Source organism: Pezoporus flaviventris, unplaced genomic scaffold, assembly GCF_033815535.1.
Source record: "Pezoporus flaviventris isolate CSIRO_AGI_PZ_B2104156 unplaced genomic scaffold, CSIRO_AGI_Pfla_v1 ptg000031l, whole genome shotgun sequence".
Taxonomy (NCBI): Eukaryota; Metazoa; Chordata; class Aves; order Psittaciformes; family Psittacidae; genus Pezoporus; species Pezoporus flaviventris.
The window spans coordinates 46,800,261-46,821,080 of NW_026892579.1; the positions used below are offsets into that span (position 1 = coordinate 46,800,261).

Here is a 20,820-nt window from a genome sequence, read left to right on the forward strand (position 1 = left end):
GTTACTTGCGTCTTGTATCTGTTTGTATTTCAAAGCCCTTTTATTATGTAGTAAGTTTGTTTATATCTAGCAATACATGATCGAGTACAGATTTGGATGTCCGAAGTATTGCAAACAAAAAAAACCAACTATGTGACTGCTGTTGCTTAGCAGGTGTTTGGTAGACTATCTGTGTAGTGTGCTTCTGATTGGCGTGGTTTTTGAGCTACTGTGAAGAAAGAATGGTCTTACCATAGTTTTAAGAAGGTGCATTCAGTTTTGTAGTTACGCTTTATTTTTAAAGTCTTAACATTCTAGATAAACTGGGTGTGAGGAACTCTTCTAGGATGTATTTGTTGGGCAGAAGGAGGATTTACAGAAGTAGTTCAAGCACGTTTTAATGGTGGGTTTTGTTGTTTGTTTTTTTTTTTTCTTTTCCCCTTTCTTTTTATCATCTTTCCTTAGATGCAGAGTTGTTAACAGGAGGGCTGAGGCTTCTGGAGGTGTGTTCTGAATGAATTAAGGCTAAACTGGTATATAGGTGAGTAAAAAGCAAAAGATGATTTTGTGAATTGTAGAAATGTGACTATGTCATGGTTTAAAAGAGGAAGAAAATAAACACTATCCCAGCTGAAACCAGGATGCTGTATCAGTGCAGTGCTGTTTTTTGGCCTGTGACCAGGAGCAAGCAAATGTTGATGCACACATTCTTTTCCTTTGTTACTGTTTCTGCAACCAGGGCTTTGTTTCAGTAGTGGGGGAGGGGAAGCAAAGGTGCCCAAAGCATAAGTGGTGCACCTTCAGAAGTTTGATCCTCTGTAATGATCAGGTGTTTTTTCCAGGCAGACAGAATCCTTTCTTGAAGGCTATTTGCTTCCATTAGTGTACTGTCCCCCACCCGTCCAAATTTAGTTTTCTATTTTATTACAGGAAAAGTGAAAAATAAGGGCGCTTATTAGTCGGGCATTTGTCAGACCTCAGTTTGGTACTGCTTTTACTGGGAGGTGTTTTGGGGTAGCTGGTGGTTTGGGGTTTTCTTGGAGAAGACGTGTCTTTCTTCCTCCTGCCTGAGATGTTCTGTTCTGGTAAGCTTTACAGTAGGAGTGGTTTGAGTCTGCTTTTTGTTTTTTGTTGTTTTTTTTTTGTATGTGTGTGTAAATAGAACGATAGGGATCAATGTTCTGAGGACAGATTATATAATCACTAGCATAATTCACGGATACTTGCAATAAAAACTATTTTGGCATTTCTGTTGAAGTTTTTTTTTTGCAGGCTGAGAGAGATCTTGTCATAAGAACTTTTAGTTGAAACTGACTTTCAGCTTTATGCACAAATTCATGTATTAGGCATATGCTTTGTCCAGCCTATCCTTACATGTTTATTCACTGTCTTGGCATTTGACAGGTGTCTAACTGTAATTACTTTGTTAGAGCAATGATTTATTTAATGGAATTGCTTGGTTAAGTTGTAGAAGTGCTGTGCATGCCTAAACAATGTGAAATCACAGATCCCCTGACAACTTGGAATGGAACTGAAAGCTGATCTTCAAGAGCAGATTATAGATGAAGTTCAGAGAAGTAACTGAAGGGTTTAAAGGTACATCTCAACCTGAATGTTGAGATGGTGCAAAACACACCTGGCACAATTGTTGCTTGATGCACGGTGCAGAAGTGTTGGACATAAATAATGTATGTCCTTGAAAGTACAAGAGCGTAAAATGTGCTGCAGCTATAACTGATAATGTATAGGCAGCCAGATTATGTAAATAGTAAAGCACAGAGCTAGAAGATACTATTAATTTGAAGAGGTGATTTACAGAGAAAATGCAGGGTAAATAGGGGTTGATCTTTCACATTTTATAAAGAGAGAGTAAAGCATACTGGAAGTACTTTTGTGGTAAGCTCCTGCAAAACTTGTAACAAGTCCAGTGCAACAAAATACTTAATTGGATCTTCTTTGGAGTGATGTGCAGTTAAGTTTACTGAATGTGGATAATATTTGTGAGATGAGCAGAGATTACGTAAATGACATTAATTGCTTTCCACTCTTTTGTTTCTTCAAGCAGAAGTACTTTTATTGGAGAAGAAATACAGTTATCTTCCTAGTCATCTGTCCTGTCCTGTTCCGCATTCTTGCACGTCCTTTGCCCCTGTCTATGACTGTCTGCCTTCGCTTGTTTTCTGATATAATCCTTAGTTCTCTGTGTTCCTCTGGGAGCAGTTTTTTGATTATGAATTATTCTCAAGTGATAAAATTGGTCTGTAGCCACAAGAACAAGTCCAGAGGTACTTCTTTTCAGATGTTACCTGAACATGTGTTTACAAAGAAAATTCTCAAGTGTATCCCAGTTGCATAAAACATGACATTGTTAAATACTTAGTATACAGTTTAACGGGAAGTGTAATAATATGCTATTAAAGCATACACAAATTTTGTGTAAGGAATTAGATGACAAAAAATTTGGAAAATTATGAGGCTGATCTTGCTCCTTTTCTTTGCAGACAGGATGGAATCTCTGACTCCCTCACCAAACACAGTAGATATGAAACTGAAGATAACTTGCATAGAATGCCATCCTGAATGCTTGGTTATAGTCTTCCAAGGCCAATACAAGGCAGGATATGAACTTGGCTATTACATACTACAAAATGAAATTCAGCGTGTATTCAAAGTAAAAGATAAGATCAGTGTTGGTGGATCTTGTTTGGTGGAAGACACAGAAGGAAAATGGCATAGGGGAAGAGTTCTGGAAAAGAGAGAGAATAACTCTAAGGTTTTTCTTATAGATACTGGGCAAGTTCTAGTAGTTAAGGAAACACATCTTGCTTCTGCTTGTGATGAATTGTTTAAACTGCCTCCAAAGGTGGTTTTGGGTGTTTTTGCAAGCGTACTTCCTCTTGGAGAAAAATGGGGTCCAAAAGCCATTAACTATTTTTCATCTCTGGTGGGATTACAGATTACAGGTCATGTGAAAGCTGTTATGCCATACCAGGTGTTTATTCTAGAAGTGCCAAAGATAATTAGTGATGTTCTTGAACTGCAGTTAGGAAAATTTATTGATGTGGATTCATTTTGTCTTATTGTAGAAATGTTAAGAGCATTTCCCCAAGAAATGCTTTGTAATAGAGTGCCACAGTTGTTACAACGGAAGCTTCCAGTCAAGGATTTGCTTACTTTCAGTAATTCTGAGAAATCGACAGATTTTTGGCCAGTTCCAGGTAATCTCTTTCCACGTCTACCTGTTGGCAGTCAAGAAAACGTAAGAATAACTGTTGCAATTAGCCCAAATAGATTTTACTGTCAGATACAGAAATGGCAGAAAGAGCTGGAAGATTTGACAGGAGCTATGCATTTATACTATGAAGCTATTAGTACAGAAAATACAAAATCTTTTGATAGTTTAGGGCTACTCTGTGCTGCCAAAAGTCAAAATGGGAAATGGCATAGAGGAGTGATAAAACGGTTTCTCTCTGACTATGTGGAAGTCTGGTTTATGGATTTTGGCAATATTGAAGCTGTGCCATCTAGTTGCATTCAGAAACTTAAAGTAGAGTTCATGGCATTACCTGTGATCTCATTTCCATGTGCACTGTCTTGTTTTGATAGTCAGGATGAAACAGTAATAAAAACCCAGCTGAAAGAACTTACACAGGCCTTGATAGCACAAACTTCTGTGTATGTTCGTGTTGATTTATTCAATGACATTAAATGCTTGTATTATATTACGCTGCAAAAACAAACCCTTGGAATTCATGCTAAGCAGTCAGAAAACCTGAACGAGGCACTTGCTTCATGTGTCTCACTTCCAGAAGCAAAAATCACAAATATTGCTGTAAACTACAAACCGTGTTATGAGAGGTACAGTTCATTAAAGAATTGTACTGAAAATAAATGTACAAAAAACTGCTTACCCGAAAGGGATATTTCTTTGTCAAGCCACTGCAAAAGGGTAGAAATGAAAATTAATTCCTTCCACACTGCTTTTGTAGTATATGTCATAAATCCATCTAACTTTTGGATTCAAACCTGTGAATATCAATATGAATTTCAAACCTTGATGAAAAATATTGCAGCCACATATAACCAATGTGGAGCTGATGAAATGGTCCTTAAAAACCCAGAGCCTGGAGTGCTGTGCTGTGCCCGGTATAGCAAAGACATGCATTATTATCGTGGTGTTGTCATTGAAGTACTTCATGTAAACATTACTGTTTATTTTTTTGATTTTGGAAATACAGATACAGTACCCTGTTATGATGTGAAAATATTGCTTCCTGAGTTTTCCAGTTTACCATCTTTAGCTGTGTGTTGTGCACTTGCTTGCACATTTCCTGTGGATGAGGTATGGGTTCAAAAGGAAATTGATTTCTTCAAAGATACTGTGTTTAATACACCGTTGCTACTTCATGTAGTTGGAAAGGAAAACGACAAGTATATTGTTAATGTGCATTACAGGAACGGTTTGAAGCAAGGAAATGTTGCCACATGTATGGCTCAAGCTGGATATGCTGAATACTGGGCAAGGGCACCAGATCCTGCTCAAAATTCAGCAAAAAAAAGTCAAGCGCTGAATTCTTACAAAATTAAGAAACAAAAACTAAATGCGCAGAGCACATGTAATACTCGTAAAAATAAGGTATCTGGAAATGGAGAGATATTGCATAAGGAAAAATCATTAAGTGTGCCTTCAGCGCCAAGAGAATCTGTTGTGCTGTCCTGTTTTGGAAAAGATGCTGTTGCTGAAAGGTGTAAATCGGTACATGAGGAAAAATTATTTTATAAGGAGTTTGTGTTTAAACCAGGAGCTGTTTTTGAAGTGGTGTGTTCTTGCATTGTTTCTCCAGGAGATTTTTCATGCCAGTTGCAAAGCAAACTGCCAGAGCTAAATAACTTAATGGAACAAATCCAGACTTACTATGAAGAGCATACCAGTCCTTACAGAACTGGACAGCTTGCCTGTATTGTTAAATGTCCCAAAGATGGGAAGTGGTACAGAGCAACTGTTGTGCAGCAAGTATCCACAGATGAAGTTGATGTGATATTTGTAGACTATGGTTATCGAGAAAGAGTTTTACTTAAAGATCTTCAGGGTGTTCTTCCTGATTTCCTTACTCTGGAAAGTCAAGCATTTCGATGTGCACTTAAAAATGTACTTTTACAGACTGATTCGCTTAATTGCTCTGAAGAAATGCGTAGATGTTTTGAAGACTTCATTTCTGCTTCTAGAGGATCTCTGACTTGTATAATTTATGCTCTTGCTCTTGTAAGCCCCAACTGTTTATGCAATATAGTTGACTTACAGACTCCATTTACTAGTGCAGAGGAATTCTTCAGAGAACTGGGTGGTGGACTCGGTCAGTCTGAATATACTGGTCTGAGAAACCTTGCATCTTTGGGTTCTCTGTACAGTTTTTGCTACTCATCTTTTAATTTAAAAGTTGGAGATGAGGAGGAAGTTTATATAACTCACATACATAGTCCCACAAAATTCTATTGCCAGCTTAATAGAAACACTGAAACTCTAGAGACATTGATGAAGAAGGTGAGTGCCATAAGTAAAATGCCAAATAATGCAAAATATGATACCAGCAGTACGCAATTATGTATAGCCAGATATTTTGGAGATGGTCTCTTTTATAGAGCTTTGGCTTTTCCTGTGGAATCGACATCCTACTTATGTGCTGACTTTGTGGATTTTGGAAATCAGAGTATGGTAGAGAGAGACCAGTTGATGCCTATTCCAGACTTTGCCACTGACCTAATAGTCACACCTATGCAAGCTATTAAATGTTGTCTGTCAGATCTTAGGGAGACAAAAATTCCAGCAAGAGTTACTAGATGGTTTGAGGAAACATTTCTTGATAAACTGCTGAAGGCTGTAATTGTATCCAGAGAATCAGATGGACAGATTCTTGTGGAGTTGTATGATGGACAGCTCAAAGTAAGTCAGAGAATTAAAGAAAAAGTATTGGAAGAGTTGGCACTGAAAAATTATACACAACAATGTATTGGAAGTAACAGAGGAGTGGTATGTCACATGGAAGATGATAAAGAAAGTAACAGAGTAACTGCTAAAAATCCTAAAAGAGTTGCACTGAAAACTCAAGTGAAATGCCACGGATGTAGTGAGTACTGTCAGACAGATACTGGACAGAATCTTGGAGATGAAGAGAATGCTGCATGTATCACACAAAAGTTGGGTAATGGGTCCCCAGAACCTCCAACTTCAAAGGACAGGGAAGAACCAGTTCATAGAAATACTGTCAGTGCTGTTCCGGAGCACAGAGAGGAACCTCTGGTTGGAGAGCCTCTTTTAAATTCAAAAGAAGCAATTGTAAATGCTGTCTCCAGATCTCATAATGAAAGACCGAATTATACAGGTCAGCAGGAAAGGAGTAATGAAAATGTACCTAAATTAATCAGTCTTCCTCAACGTGATATTCGGGTAAATTCTGAAGTAGTGGGTTATATTTCTCATGTGAATAGTCCATCAAGTTTCTATGTTCAGTTTGCAGAGGATGAAAACTTAATAATGCAACTAGCAAAAGAGTTAAATGAAACTATGAAGAACATAGGTCATGAAAGTGGCTTAGATGAGCCCATGTTAGGGGACCTCATTGTTGCAGAGCATGACACTGATTGTTTTTACTATAGAGCAGTTATTAAAGCTCTGAAATGGAGAAACTCTGTTGAGATAGAGTTCATTGACTATGGTAATGCAGCGATTGTAAGTCCTTCAAAAATCTGCAGGATTCAGAGAAAGTTCTTAACTTTGCCAAGGCTCAGTGTTCATTGTTTCCTTAGCAGAGTAAAAAGTGTTCCCAGTGAAAGCTGGACTAACAAAACTACTTCCTGTTTAGTAAGCAAAACAAATAACAAGCCAGTCATTTGCAAGTTCTTACAGCAACATGGAGAGCAATGGGAAATAGATGTAATTTGTGATGGAAAATTTGTGTCTAATGACCTTCTGCAGAAAAAATGCAGGGCAAGGTGGCAAAACCCACCAATACATAACCAGAAAAATAGGCCAAACCAGATTCTGGTTACTAGCAGTAATCCTCAAGATAGGAGGTCTAGGAATGGTTTAGTTGATCAAAGCAAAACTAAGTCTGTTAGGATGAAAAATACTTTCAAAACACCCTTAAATGTCCTTCCTCAATATGTAAATTCTGGACAGGTAGAAGGAGCAGAAGTAGTTAATATTTTAGAGAGTGGAGAATTTCATGTGCAGTTACTTAGAAATGTGGAAGTATTGCATGAGTTAAATGTACTGCTTGTCAGAGAAGCACAGAGAAGTGATTTGCTTAGAGTGAATGACATTGAAGAAGGATTAGAATGCATGACAAAATCTGAAATTAACTTGGAGTGGTATCGGTCAAGAGTGATAAAGAAATTTGTCCAAGAGAAGCTAATGCTAGTTTTTTTCATGGATTGCGGAAGGTATGAGATGGTATCATTATATAATGCAAAGATGCTCAGTGATGAGATTAGAAGTATTCCTAAACAAGCTGTGTTTTGTAAATGGGTTTGGTTTAAGAAAATGAAGAAAAATCAGTTTGTCCATGTAGTAAATGCACTCCTGGATCATGGAATTAGGATCTTGTTTTTGAGATACTTGGAATGCTCTCATATCTGGGAAGTAGATATTTTAATAGGGGAAACTCTGCTTCAGGAGTATTTGGAGACCCTATTAAGTCATTGTCAGACTATTGTTGGACCAGAAAAATCCAGTATTACAGATTGTAAGGAGTGTGATACATCATTCAAAAAAAATTCAATCACATGGTTGCTGCTGAGTGGCAGAAGGTATCCTGGGTTTGTAACTGCAGTTACTGATCCTTCAAACTTCTGCGTCCAGTTTGAAAGCTTATTTGGTTGCATGCAAAACTTGTCTTTGCTGCTCTCTGACCTTCCTGACAACTTGCCAGCTTTGCCACAAGAACTTGTGGCTCCTGGTGCTAGCTGCTTGATCAAGTTTGGATTGGAAGCACAGTGGAACAGGGCAGAAATTAGTGAAGTAACAAGTCAGTCTGTTGTTCTTAGATTTATTGATTATGGCTTTCTGAAGAGCATCCCTTACTCTGATATCCATAAACTTAAAGTCATAACAAAAAGTCTGTCTTATTTACCACACTTGGCACACTCTTGCTCTTTACATGATGTAGTTCCTGCCAAGGGGGAATACTGGAGTGATGAAGCTAAACTTCTGTTTCAGGAGCTTGTTAGTAATCCTGGTCTGGTATTTCATTTTAAACACTATGGCTCTGAAATGAAGTTAGAGGTGGATGTTCTGTACAAGGAGAACAATATAGCTCATGCCTTAATTGCTGCTGGCCATGCAGCCTGCTTTAGAAGTAGGTGCTGTCTCATTCCAGTTGACAGAATTAAATCGGAAAAAACAGATTTGTAGGCTAAGCATCCAAATCCTAGTTACTGTGCTTCCCTTTATGAACCAGATTATAATTATAACAAAACTTCTGATTTGCTGACAGAAATAAAGCAAGAGTCAAACAAACAAACAAAGTTACCCAAACCATAGGGTTATCTGTGATGAAGTTTCGAATAAGGAAATCTGGTAAAGTGGGTGCTGGAATATCATTAACAAAGGATGCGAGTTCATATACAACACTGAAAGAAAAGCTGCAAAAGGTGGACAATACTGTGAAGAAGTTGTTTTTTTTTTTTCAGCACTGTGATAAGTAGAATGACTTAATATTACCAGAAGCACTGGATGAGACTTGTGATTCTGCGCTCCACAGTCTGGAAAGGCAGTTTGTGAAGATACTATCAAAAGATCTGAATAAGTAGACTGCAGTCAGGGAAGTACTATGTCAATTCGTCTAAAAAAAAAAAAAAACAAAACCCCAAAAAAACAACAACAACAAAAAAGGTATTACTCCAGGTACTTTTTTTTTTTCTTCTCTCTCCAAGATCTCTAGACATATTTATTTAATTAGACAATCATGGTTTTGGCAAACATCTGTCAGAGTGCTTTACTCTTCTCTTTGTTCCTAATTACAAAGTTTCCCTATGAGTATCTTTGCTCCTGTTAGGAGAATGTTTGCTAAACGATAAGCCAAAACCTTGGATCCCCATTTATGGGAGAGATGCCCATTAGGTGGTTTTCATTTAGCTCTTGATGCAAAGGTGTTATTGACCTGTCTCAGAGCTCTCTTGCTGTTGTGAGTTGCATCGCAGTTGGGGGTGTTTTCTCTGCTGAGTGTGCCCCTGTTCTCTCCTCCATCCTCCCCACCTGTCAAAATGAAGACAGGAAGTTTTCTCTGTGCTTTAGGCCATTTATATCTTGAAATATTTAGAGCCTATTTGGTTGTTTTTTTTTGTTTAATTCTTTGTAGTAGGTGGAAATTTCAGAACTGAAAAGTGATGGTATGCTGCATATGTCTCAGTAAGTGTTTTTCAGTAACCATTCTGAAATTACAAGAATTTGTTAGGTGTTTCTCTGATTATTTTCTTATTATTATTTTTAATTTTACATTTCCCCCCGCCTCCTTCCTCAGGTGTTGCGACAATGATAAGCATGGAGAGGCCTGAAGTGTAAGGGGTTTCTTTCTGTGCCCTGTGATTGTTTGAATTTAAATGAGAAAAATAACACAGCCCTAATGATAGACAGTATATCTAATGCATCTCTATTTGAAAATAAGATCTAGGAACACCTAGCCCTGCATATCATGATGTATTTAATTCGTGTGAAAACCTGAAAGCTTTATCTGGAAAACAGATTCCCTTTTATTTTTAAAGGAGAGAGACATGTCCAGGAAATCTGAATAAGTAAGAAATAAGACAATGACAGCAGATCTTTACAAAGTTAGTTCTGTATACAAGTGAAAGATGCCCATTAGTAAATGAGAAAATACGTAAGATAATATTAGCTAAAGTATCGGAAGTCACATTAATGTATTGATTTAAATTGAGTTTTTTTTGTAACCATTTGTGATTAATGTTTTTCTTTATATTGCAATATTTTAATTTATTGTTGCAGAATTTTAAATTTTTCTTAGTTAAAATTACAAGCTTACCTGGCATGTTAGGTACTTCACTGGGCTACCTTCACTGTAATGTCAGGTAATACTTTCATGTAGAGGCATTGACACCTAAGAGTTCATTAACTCTGATTGTACCTTCTGGCTATCATTCAGTTGTAACAGCAGGTGCTTGGGTGTCTTTTATTTTTAAAGATCATCCGGGTACCCTAAATGCAAGTTATATATTAATATTACACGAACAGGACTGGCAAATTTTATATTAGGTTTTTTTGATTTGGTTTTGTTTTTTTTCACTAATGTAAAGTATATTGTGCTTTAACTTCTGTATAGTTGTAGAAACTGACTAATGTTACAAAACGGCGCCTAAAAATGATGATTAAGAAAAAAATAGCTTTGTGTGTACTATTTTTACGTTCTGCAATTTGCAGATGTTAGATTTATTTGCAAGAATGTGTGTGTTGTGCTCAACTCGTAGAGTCTATCTTGCAATAATAAAGTATTTCCTTTGCTGAAGGTCTGATAACCCAAAGTGCTTAAGGTAAAAACTAGATAACTGAAAGTATTTTCAGGATTGTGCTGCACCTGTAAATATATAGAATGTCTCTCGTTGCCACTGTTGACATGGATTTTCAGAAGTGTATTGCAAGGTAATGTTACGGTTTTTAGATTATTTTGCTGGGATGTCTGGCTATGGATTTTTTTTTTTTCCCAGTCGCCTTTCTCTGGTGTGTACTTCCCCTGCCCCAACCTCAGATGTAACATAATTTTTCTTAGAAGAGGCTATACTTGTAATCTAGTTGAAAAAAAAAAATGTAATTTATTTAGGATTTGGAAGTTTAGGTGTGATACCCTATTTGTTACTGTGCAAGTATAATTCTGAGCAAAAACACTACTATGATTTAGTAAAACTTCAATAGAAACTACTGCTTATCATTTGGTTATATTTACTAAATGTATTTCTGTATTTGTTTATACTGTGTCATTGATTATTTTTACTTTTTTAATCCATGATAATGATAGAGAACTGGTTGCATTTGTTTGTAATTAAAAATGTTCTTGTGTATATTGATGTATTCAGTATTCTGCCTTTTTTGTCAAGAATAATGAAATGCTTATTGTCCATGTGTAACTTGCCATACCTAAATTACTCAGAATATTTTGAAGCTTTCTGTGACCTTTGTGGTTGGTGAACACCTTGTGAAAAATCTCAAGCTAGATGAGTGCATTCTTTGTGGGATAGATCCAAGCAACAATCCTTGCCCTCTGGGTAGTAGCGTGGTGTGGATTTTATTTGTCCTGTGCTGCATCAAGGTTAGCTTTTGAATGCTGTATGAATGGCATCAGCTTTCTGCCTATACAGCTTTCTAGATGAGGTGCGTACCATAGTTAGTCTTTGTCTGCTTTGTGCTGGTCAGATGTACTGTCTATGAAGGCAGCCAGGCCTTACGTGCCAGATAGGGGCGCTGTTATAGTACCATTACTTAAAAAACTTTTAGATTTGTATGCAGTTAGTTTGAGAAACATTTTCCATTATTTATTTTTAAAGATGTGCATTGCTGAAGATTTAAACTAGATTAAAAATATTACTTAAAATTATTACTTAGATGTTTTTCTAATGTTCTGGCACTTTACAATGTTTCATAAAGCTCACCTGATACTGGTGGGGTGGTATGATTGAGACACATGGGACAGGGGATGTGTGTATGTAATTTTTATTTTGTTTTCCTGAGGGAGCTTTATGGTACTGTAACTGTACAATAAGATGTCTGAGTTTTAGTAGCTTACCACATGCAGTGTTACTCACTAGGGGAAGAGCATCTCTTCCTGATTTCACTGATCCTTTCTGGCCGATTTAGGAGTAACCTTATACTGTCTCCAGAAAGAAATGTGTTCAGACTTTGGCCAGCAGAAATAGTGAGTCTGCGAGGAGGAAATTTGGGATCATTAAGGATTCCTATAGAAAGAGAGGGGGAGAAGGAAAAGGCTTCGCTGGAGATATGGGATGAGTAGCTCAGTAATTCTGAAATGGCTGACTAGTTATTGAATGTTCTTATATTCCAGGAATCATAGAAGTTTGGGCTTTCAGACAGAAGTTTAGGTGTCAGTACGAACCTAGTGTGTAAAGATATTTAAAGTTTGTAGTAAAAAGATAGGATATTAAATATGAGTGTTGAGTGTGAAGAAGAGCTCATAGAAACTAACAAAAAATAATCTATTCCATAAAAGCAAACTTAAGAATGCAAAAGATCCTCTGATGCTTTTAGTTACCCTTAATGTCTGCAGAAGACTGTATAAGTATTCTTGGATGTGCTTTGTTAGCTGCAGACCAAAGTCTGGACTACTTCACTTCTACAGTGGGAGTGGTGCTTGAACCTCATTCTTCCCCCCTCCCCTCAACTTGCCCTTTTGCTGCCTGTGTGCCTTCATGTCTTTTCTCACACTCTTCCCATGTAAACAACCCATCCCAAATTACTTTTTGGTCATTGGTCCTGCATCCCTGCCTAGATTTTGGTAGTTCTGACAGTAGTAAGCAGCCTGGGCCCTATATGGTATTACTCTACAGTAACGTAGGTGTCAGCAGCCCTGTACCCCACAAGGCTGCTTACCTTTCATTTACTTTATATGCTTCCTAGAGAAAATTATCTGACTTGGTGTTTACTTTTCTACCAAAATAATTAAGCACAAGTAATTTCTTATGTGCAATTTCCAATACCAGAGCAAGAGAATAATCTTGTTTGTGTTCACATGATATCTTCACTGCTGAATAGTTTTCATGAGCCTCCCAGTTCCTATCAAAAGCCTTGGCTAATTGAGAGACTTAGTGCTCTGTCAGGACCTTTTGCTCATACCTGGTGATCCAGGTGATGTTCTTAGTCCTTATGGAGAAGAGTCTGAGGGAGGAGCAGATTGGTCCTCTGGATTAATACCTGGTTATGCAGCTGATGTTATTGACGGGAATTTTGGTTTTATGGCAGCAAGATCCTCTTTGATAATTGAGGATTGCTGGGCAAAGATGGGATACACCTGACAAAGTGAGGAAAGGGCTTCTATGCCAACAAGTCAGCTGCTGTTGTGTGGAAAACTTTAAACCAGGAGAAATAAGGGTAGGGAATGCGACTCCTGGAGAATGGAATACATAATTTACAGTGACTTCTGCAAGCCTTTCAACATTCTACCATAATATTCTTGCATCTGGAATAGAATGTTACCCTCTAGATGGGTCAAGAAGTGGTAAAAAGCTGTTTGGATAGTTGGGTTCAGAGCATAGTGGTTAAAGAGATATGCTCTGTCTGGAGGTTGTTCAGAAGTGGAGTACTGTTAAGAAGTGGAATACTTTCTTGTGTCCTGTCCTATTCAGTATCTTTATTAATGGCCTGGAAGAGGCAATGGAGTACTTGCTCATCAAGTTTGCACACTATACCAAGTTGAGAGGGTCAGCTGATACACCTTGAGGATCCCAAGCTGTAGTCCAGGGGGAGAAGCTGGAGGAATGGATCAGCAGAAATGCAATGAAATGTAGTGAGGACAGACAGCCATAAATTGAAATGAGAGCTTGAGACTGGAAAGAAAAACTTTTTTAGAATGAGGACGGTCAAGCCTTGCAGGAGGTTGCCCAGAGAGATTGTGTAGCCTTCATCTTTGATGGTTTTCAAAACACAACTGGATAAAGTCCTGACATACCTTGTCTGACTTCATAGCTGACCCTCCTCCTTCTGTGTACCTTGAGGTACAGAGAAGGCCTGTCAGCCTGCCAGGTGGTTCATGTCCCTTTAGATAACTCAGAAGTGGCTTTGCGAATAGAAGCTTAACGCTCTCCTTTTGCCTCATCTCTTCTGTCCTCTGATCTTCCCTTCTTCTCCCAGATGTTTAACATTTCTCTGTAATTCCTTTGCTGAAGACTCACCAGTGTACTTGTCTCTTTCACCAGCTGTCTGTGACAGTGTACAGGAGTACTCATACGTTGGCTAATTGATTAAATCTGAAGGGATAAACTATTCTTGAGAATATATATGCTCACCTACTCATTGTCCCAGTTTTGCAGTCTTTCTGTAAGAAATGCTTCAATTAGAGGCATGCAAATATCTGTTACATAGGTAATTTGTGAATTTTAAGACGCCTGTTTATATGACTTGTAGAAATGCTTAACAATAAATTTGGTGTGGGTCAGTGATCTTAAGTGTTTTTGCTCTCCAGCATGATCCATGAATGTTTTATTTGATCTTAGACTCCATGCCATAGGTATTAAAGGCTTTTGTCAGCTATGTTTTATAATTTATATTGAGCTTCAATGGAGACATTGTAGAGTGTATGTGCTATAGAAATATGTAGAGGTATGAGAAGAGGGGAGGAAAGACTGTACTCGGAAAGTCAAGGACTTGTTTGTAAGTGGGAGACAATGCAGTCTGCCAGGGCAAAGGCATCAGGATACACTTTGCATACTCCTGAGGGAGTAGGGAGTCCCCCAAAATGACAGCTATGCTATTGTAGAAAGCTTTACCAGCTGACTTGAGACTCGGAAAGCTGCTCCAGTTAGAGCTGGGAATGCTTTATAGCCCTCAGCATGTGTGGGGCAGGAGGAAACGCTTGATGTGAAAGCAGTTATATTAGCTTAACTCCTCTTTGGATTCACTTAGGAGGTGTTTGTATGGTGGTAGTGCCTCTGGAAGCCACCTTGCTCTGAGCTCTTACCGGTTTACTGCTTGTTTTTGGTGAATCCAGTGAGCTGCAGTGACACCCAGTGACTCCCTGCACGCTGGCATCGCTCCAGCAGTTGTCTTTGGGATGTTTACCCCTCTTAAGTTTCCTTCAAGTCATGATCTCTCTGCTTTTTTTCTGAGAAAGGACAAAACGTTAGAATAAACAGAGTAGGAGAAGAAGGTTGGGGATGCTGTTTTAGGGAAGCTCTGATGTAAGAAAATATTTGGTGGCAAGTTCCTGATTTCTGTAGATACATAGTCTATTTTCAGGCCGTTATTCAAGAGCACTTAAAAATGCACATTGCTATTAGTGCCCAGTAGATTTCTATTTATTGATGAAATTTCATAGACATATTTGAAAATACCTTTTTTGTATTTTTCAGAAATCAATTTTCACATAATAATAAACACTGTGAAAACAAATAATGAAAATATGTATTCAGCTCTGAACTGACTTTAAGGACAGCTAACTTGGTTCCTGCAAATTTAATAGGAATGTTTCTAGGACTGCCACATCCAGATCTGAATAGTGAAGGAGTTAAACTTATGATTGTGATGTAATTTGAGTGAGCAGCAAGCATCAGGAATCTTACTAGGTGATCCTGAAATATAACTGGACCTAGTTCTGTAAAATTTATCTTGCTGAAAATAATAATCATTTAAAAAAAAATAAGAATAAAAGTGGGGTTTAAATGGATTTAGTCTTTTTTTTTTTTTTACTTTAAAAGAATACCATGGTGTTGAGAGAAAACACTGTTTGACAGACTTTGATTTTGATTAATTCTTTCGTGTTTAATCACCCTGATTTCATAGGAGTATGAACTTAACACATAATATATGATCAAGCTCTTCAATTATGTTCATTTTCTTTTAAGCCATGGAGCCATTGATCTCCTCCGATCTCCTCCATATAATGTTGAATTTTGCTTACTTTTGCATTAAGCCGTCTTCTGCCTCCAGGGGTTCAAAGCTTCATCTCTCATTTCCCACCTTCAAGCTATAAGCTTGCTGCTCACCCCCATGAAGCTGTTTTACTGTACAAAAAGTATTAAAGAGCTGTGATATGTCTCTCTTTAGCCACAGGAGTTCAGTCTAGGAGCTAGGCAATTTCTTGGGCAGGGGAGAACCTATGCTCCAATTTCTCCTCAAAGGAATTCTTACTTTTTTTTATATGAAACACTCATTGATGAAACAACTCTGGGAACAGACACTTGGACTTCCATGATCCAGTCATGTTCCCTGTGTTTTACACCCTTTATTTTCCTAATTAATCTTGGATCCTTTTCTGCAAAGCAGGACACCTTCAACAAGAGAGATCAAATAACTAATAGTTCTGGGATTAAAGCACATATCTGAAAGAAATTAAAAATAAGAAAAAACAAACGAACAACTTTGGTCTGTAATAGAGAATTAGCTTTGCATTTCCTTCACTGGGATTGAATGCACCGAACTGCTTCATAATAGAGTGTATTCTCCTTTTCTGTTTTAAAGGATAAAGGGCATTAGTGTATGAGACAGATTTGACCTCTCATTTTATTAGGAGCTGTAGGGATGTGAATGAGTGGATGGAGGAACCTACCTGCAGCATAAGCTGGTTAAAGTAGAGTGGCATCTCAGGTGCTTGTACTCAGTGTTTCTGGTTGGCTGGTTTACGCATTTCTCCATGGGACTTGTGAGGCATTTAGGGCATATTCTGAAACATCTGCCTTGTGCTGTGGTGTGGGCTGTGGAGTCTGCTGTTATAGCCAGACTGAAAAGTTGACTGAAACCTGGTATGCCTTATTTTGTGCTTTACACAAATGCCTTACAAAAAATTTACAGCTCTAAATCTAGCATCTAGCTGTGTTTTGGGTTTCCTGTCCCAGGCACAGAAACCTTTGGGGAATGCCAGGGCTTCCTGTATTGGGAAAAGTCTTCACCTCTCAATGTGGTATTTAAAATGGTCTAGAAACTGGCTGTGGAAAACTGAGGGTGCGAATCTATTCTAAATGCTACGCCTTCTAGAACTAGGCACTTTATGTGGAGTCTAAGGAGGGACTTCTGCCTGTGTAGTCTTTCCTGAGCTGCATCTCTCTAGATAGCTCATTCAACACACTGAGCAGTCATTCATAAAACGCAAGTTCCCAGTAAACCTATAGCTGGTCAGCCTGGAGAAGAGAAGGCTGTGGGGAGACCTCATAGCAGCCTTCCAGTATCTGAAGCCTATAGGGCAGCCTATAGAGATGCTGGGGAGGGACTCTTCATTAGGGGCTGTAGTGATAGAACAAGGGGTAAAGGGTTAAAACTTAAACAGGGGAAGTTTAGGCTGGATATAAGGAAGAAGTTCTTTCCTGTTATGGTGGTGAGACACTGAAATGGGTTGCCCAGGGAAGATGTGAATGCTCCATCCCTGGCGGTGTTCAAGGCCAGTTTGGACAGAGCCTTGGGGGGCATGGTTTAGTGTTAGGTGTCCTTGCCCATGGCATGGGGATTGGAACTAGATGATCTTTAAGGTGATCTTCCAACCCAAACCATTCTATGGTAACTGATAGATTCATTTTCTGAATCTGTTGGGTTTGCATGGCACGGGTTTTGTTTTGGGGGCTTTTTTGGGGGAGGGAGGGGGAGAAGTTACAGGGGTGGCATCTATGAGAAGCTGCCAGAAGCTTCCCACATGTCTGAAAGAGCCAATGCTAGCTGGCTCCGAGATGGAGCCCAGCTGTGACGGTGGTAGCACATCTAGGATAATGAATTTAAGACAGGGAAAAAACTTATGTGTAACTTCAGTGGGAGAGAGGCATGAGAACAGGTGAGAGCAGCAGCCGTGCAGACACCCAGGTCAATGCAGAAAGGGAGGAGGTGCTTCAGGTGCTGAAACAGATTCACCCCCCTGCAGTTTGTGGTGCAGCCCATGGTGAGGCAGGCTGTGCCCCTGCAGCCCGTGGAAGTACATGGTGGAACAGATCTTCACCTGCAACCCATGGAGGACCCCACACTGGAGCACGGGGATGCCTGAAGGAGTCTGTGACCCTGTGGGAAACCCATGCTGGAGCAGGCTCCTGGCAGGAGCTGTGGCCCCATGGAGCAAGTTTGCTGCAGGACTTGTGTCCCTGCGGGGGACCCACACTGGAGCAGTCAGTGCCTGAAGGGCTGCACCAACAGAAGGGACCCATGCTGAAGCATTTGGTGAAGAACTGCAGCCCGTGGGAAGGACTCATATTGAAGAGTTCATGGAGGACTGTCTCCTGTGGGAGGGACTCCGCACTGGATCAGGGGAAGACTGTGAGGAGTCCTCCCCTGAGGAGGAAGGAATGATAGAGTCAGTGTGCGATGAATTGCTGGCCGCAATCCCCATTCCCGATCCTCCTGCACTGCTGGGGAGAGGAGGTAGAGAAATTGGAACTGAAATTGAGCCCAAGAGGGGAGCAAGGTGGAGGGAAGGTATTTTCAGATTCAGTTTTATTTTTCATTATCTTACTCTATTCTAAGAAATTGATTGCTAAGAAATGAAATTAAATTTTCCCAAGTTTAATCTGTTTTGCCCATGACAGTAATTGGTGAATGGTCTCTCACTATCCAAAAGGCATCCAAAGGATTTTTGCTGTGTTTTCTCTCCCCTGCCAGCTGGGGACTGGAGTGATAGAGCCGCTTTGGTGGTCACCTGGCTCCATCTGGGCTCAACCCACCACACTGAGCTTTGTTCTTTGATGAACTGTCATCTTCCTCTAATTACCTTTCTTTTTTTCCTTAGCTCAGTTGTCCCATTCCTTACCTCTACCTCTGCTATGAATTTTTCAATTTCTGATGGGAAATAGAGTTTTTAATTTTGTATCACATACTACCCTGTTAAGCCCTTCCCCACATTTTTCTCTGCATGCTTGGTCTCCTTGGGTACTGTGTGTATCAAAACTAAGTATCAAGACACTGACACTTTTTCCTATTGCCCACATCAGTCTTCTCATTTTTGCTTGAGATGCAGAACAGATTTTGGAAAGATATCACCTCTTAAATTGAAGTTACCACATCATTCAGCATGGCCAGTAGAGTGCTAATCTGCAAAATTACAAACCAGGGAGGTACCTATGTATAGCATTGTGTAGTCAGTAGATTAGTGATAGATTCTGAAATCTCTTTTTGGTTTTGTTTGTTTTTTTGCTTTGGTTTTTTGTTTTGTTTTGTTTTCCTATTTAACCGTAACAACCAATTTTAAGTAATAGGTTGACTATGGAGATGAAAATACTGTGTTGACCAGGTAGCAAGATGTTTCGATTTCACCCAAATGCGATTGGCCACCAGGTGGAGACTTTGCATTAACTTTTCCTAAACTGAAGCTACAAAAGAAGATATCAGCATAAGAAGCCATTTCCTCAAAAAGAAAAAAAAAAAAATCCCATTTATTTTTTAGGTGGTCTTGCAGATAATTCTGTCAATGAAAAGTTTCCCAGGCTGATCTGAGGAGGCAATTCTTTGAAAAAAGAGAAGCATATAGTATAAGATTTAGCAGCATAATGCTGAATTGTTTCATGCAATGATGGAATTTGTTAAAGTTAAATATGTTCTATCTGCCTGATTTGTCTTTGTAGTGGCAGGGAATTGACCAATCTTGAATTACTGTCATTTAAAATGACCTACTTACAAAAACTCTGTGGCCTTTAGAATCTGCAGCAGGTTTAAACAGCATTTATCTTTGTGTAGCATAGTTAATAGCAAAGACATAATTGCATGCTTTTTTATAAGTGGAAGTCTCTAAATGCAAATACTAATAGGCAGTGTCATATGTAACAATCTGCAAATTTATGGAGGAAATTGGTTTTCCAGGCTAGCTATTTATTAATATGGAGGAGAAGAAGACTATTTAATTGGAGCTCCACCATCTTTCTATTTTTATGCAATGAAGAGGACACACAAAGAGGTGAAGACCCATTGCCCTGTAGCTAATCTGGCTGCAGAATTTCAGTAGGAACATAAAACCATTCTGTTTCTCTCTGATCAGCAGGAGTATTATTTTTCAGCTGCAGAGTATTTAGTTGTGAAGGGATGAGTATATGTGGGTGCTGAGTTGTAAGTGAATAAAGGCAATGAAAGGCTGGAACTGTGAATCAGATTAGTTTGTGCAGAAGCTTACCCCCCAAAAAGTGTGGATGAGGTGATCTTAGATAGATTAAAAAAAAATCCATATAGACATAGTTTAAAAGGGTGCATGTGAGTATCTTACGTGATAGAGCATTGAAAGCTGCAGGCAGGTAAGGAATGAGGCTGTAGTGGGAATGGGGAGCAGAGAGGTCTCATAGAGATTACAGCAGTATTCTGCACTCTGATGTGCCTAGTTTGTTCCCCATTTTTCATCCTGAAGGGTTTTGAGCAAAAGGAGGGATGCCAACCCTATTGCTTCTTCTGTCATATCCCCTCAGCAGACACATTTAAAAACTGTTCATTTTCAAACAAAGTGGACTTAAGGCTCAAGCCCGGTTGAGTGACATCTGCCTTTGGCCTTGGGACAGATGCAGTATATGTCTGTAGCAGTGAGAGGGAATTGTAGAATGAAAGGAGATGCTCTGATAGAAAAATGGTAGCTGTCAGTGTTTCAAAAGAAGGAAAAAGAAAGCTAAACAAATAAATACTAGAAAATCAGTTTTAAAGATCCCAAAGGGCTTTTATGATCTAGTAGTTAGATTTCTAGTGCATGGTATCTGGGCAGTTAAGGAGTTTGCAACAGATTTTGATTTGCTCTAGATTTTGTATGAAACCTGCATTTACTTGTAAAGCTGTGAGTAGGTACCCAGTGAGCTATTCTGGGGTTACTACTGCATCTAGATATGATGTTAGGTCACATTCATTTCTTGTGTGCTGTTGAAAAGAACTGGAGTGCCTTAGGTCAGGTAGGTCTGTCTGGGCTTCAGTTTTCAGTACAGGACTAAGGATTTTTTTTCTCTATTATCCACATCAATCTACTGATTTTTGCTTGAGATACAGAATTAATTTTGGAAAGGTATTACATTTGAATTTAAACTTGTCACATGACATCATACAGAATGGCTAGTTGACCAGTTGTTATTAGAAATATTCAACTTCAGTTTTGTTATGAATTTGCCTTTTTTAACTTCAGTCCATTGGTGGTCTTTGCTGCTTGGCAGTTTGGCAGTGTAAGGAGTTAGTTATGA

The 20,820-nt window shown here is 38.8% G+C and overlaps 1 protein-coding gene across 1 annotated transcript; it reads left to right on the top strand.

Annotated features, from left to right (window-relative positions):
- The first annotated feature begins 442 nt into the window (after nucleotides 1–442).
- On the top strand, nucleotides 443–8,881 carry TDRD15 (tudor domain containing 15). The gene is made up of 2 exons (XM_061460885.1): nucleotides 443–520; nucleotides 2,481–8,881. The coding sequence occupies exon 2, from the start codon at nucleotides 2,486–2,488 to the stop codon at nucleotides 8,387–8,389; it is 5,904 nt and encodes a 1,967-aa protein (XP_061316869.1). The 5' UTR covers nucleotides 443–520; nucleotides 2,481–2,485; the 3' UTR covers nucleotides 8,390–8,881.
- Nucleotides 8,882–20,820: the final 11,939 nt, after the last annotated feature.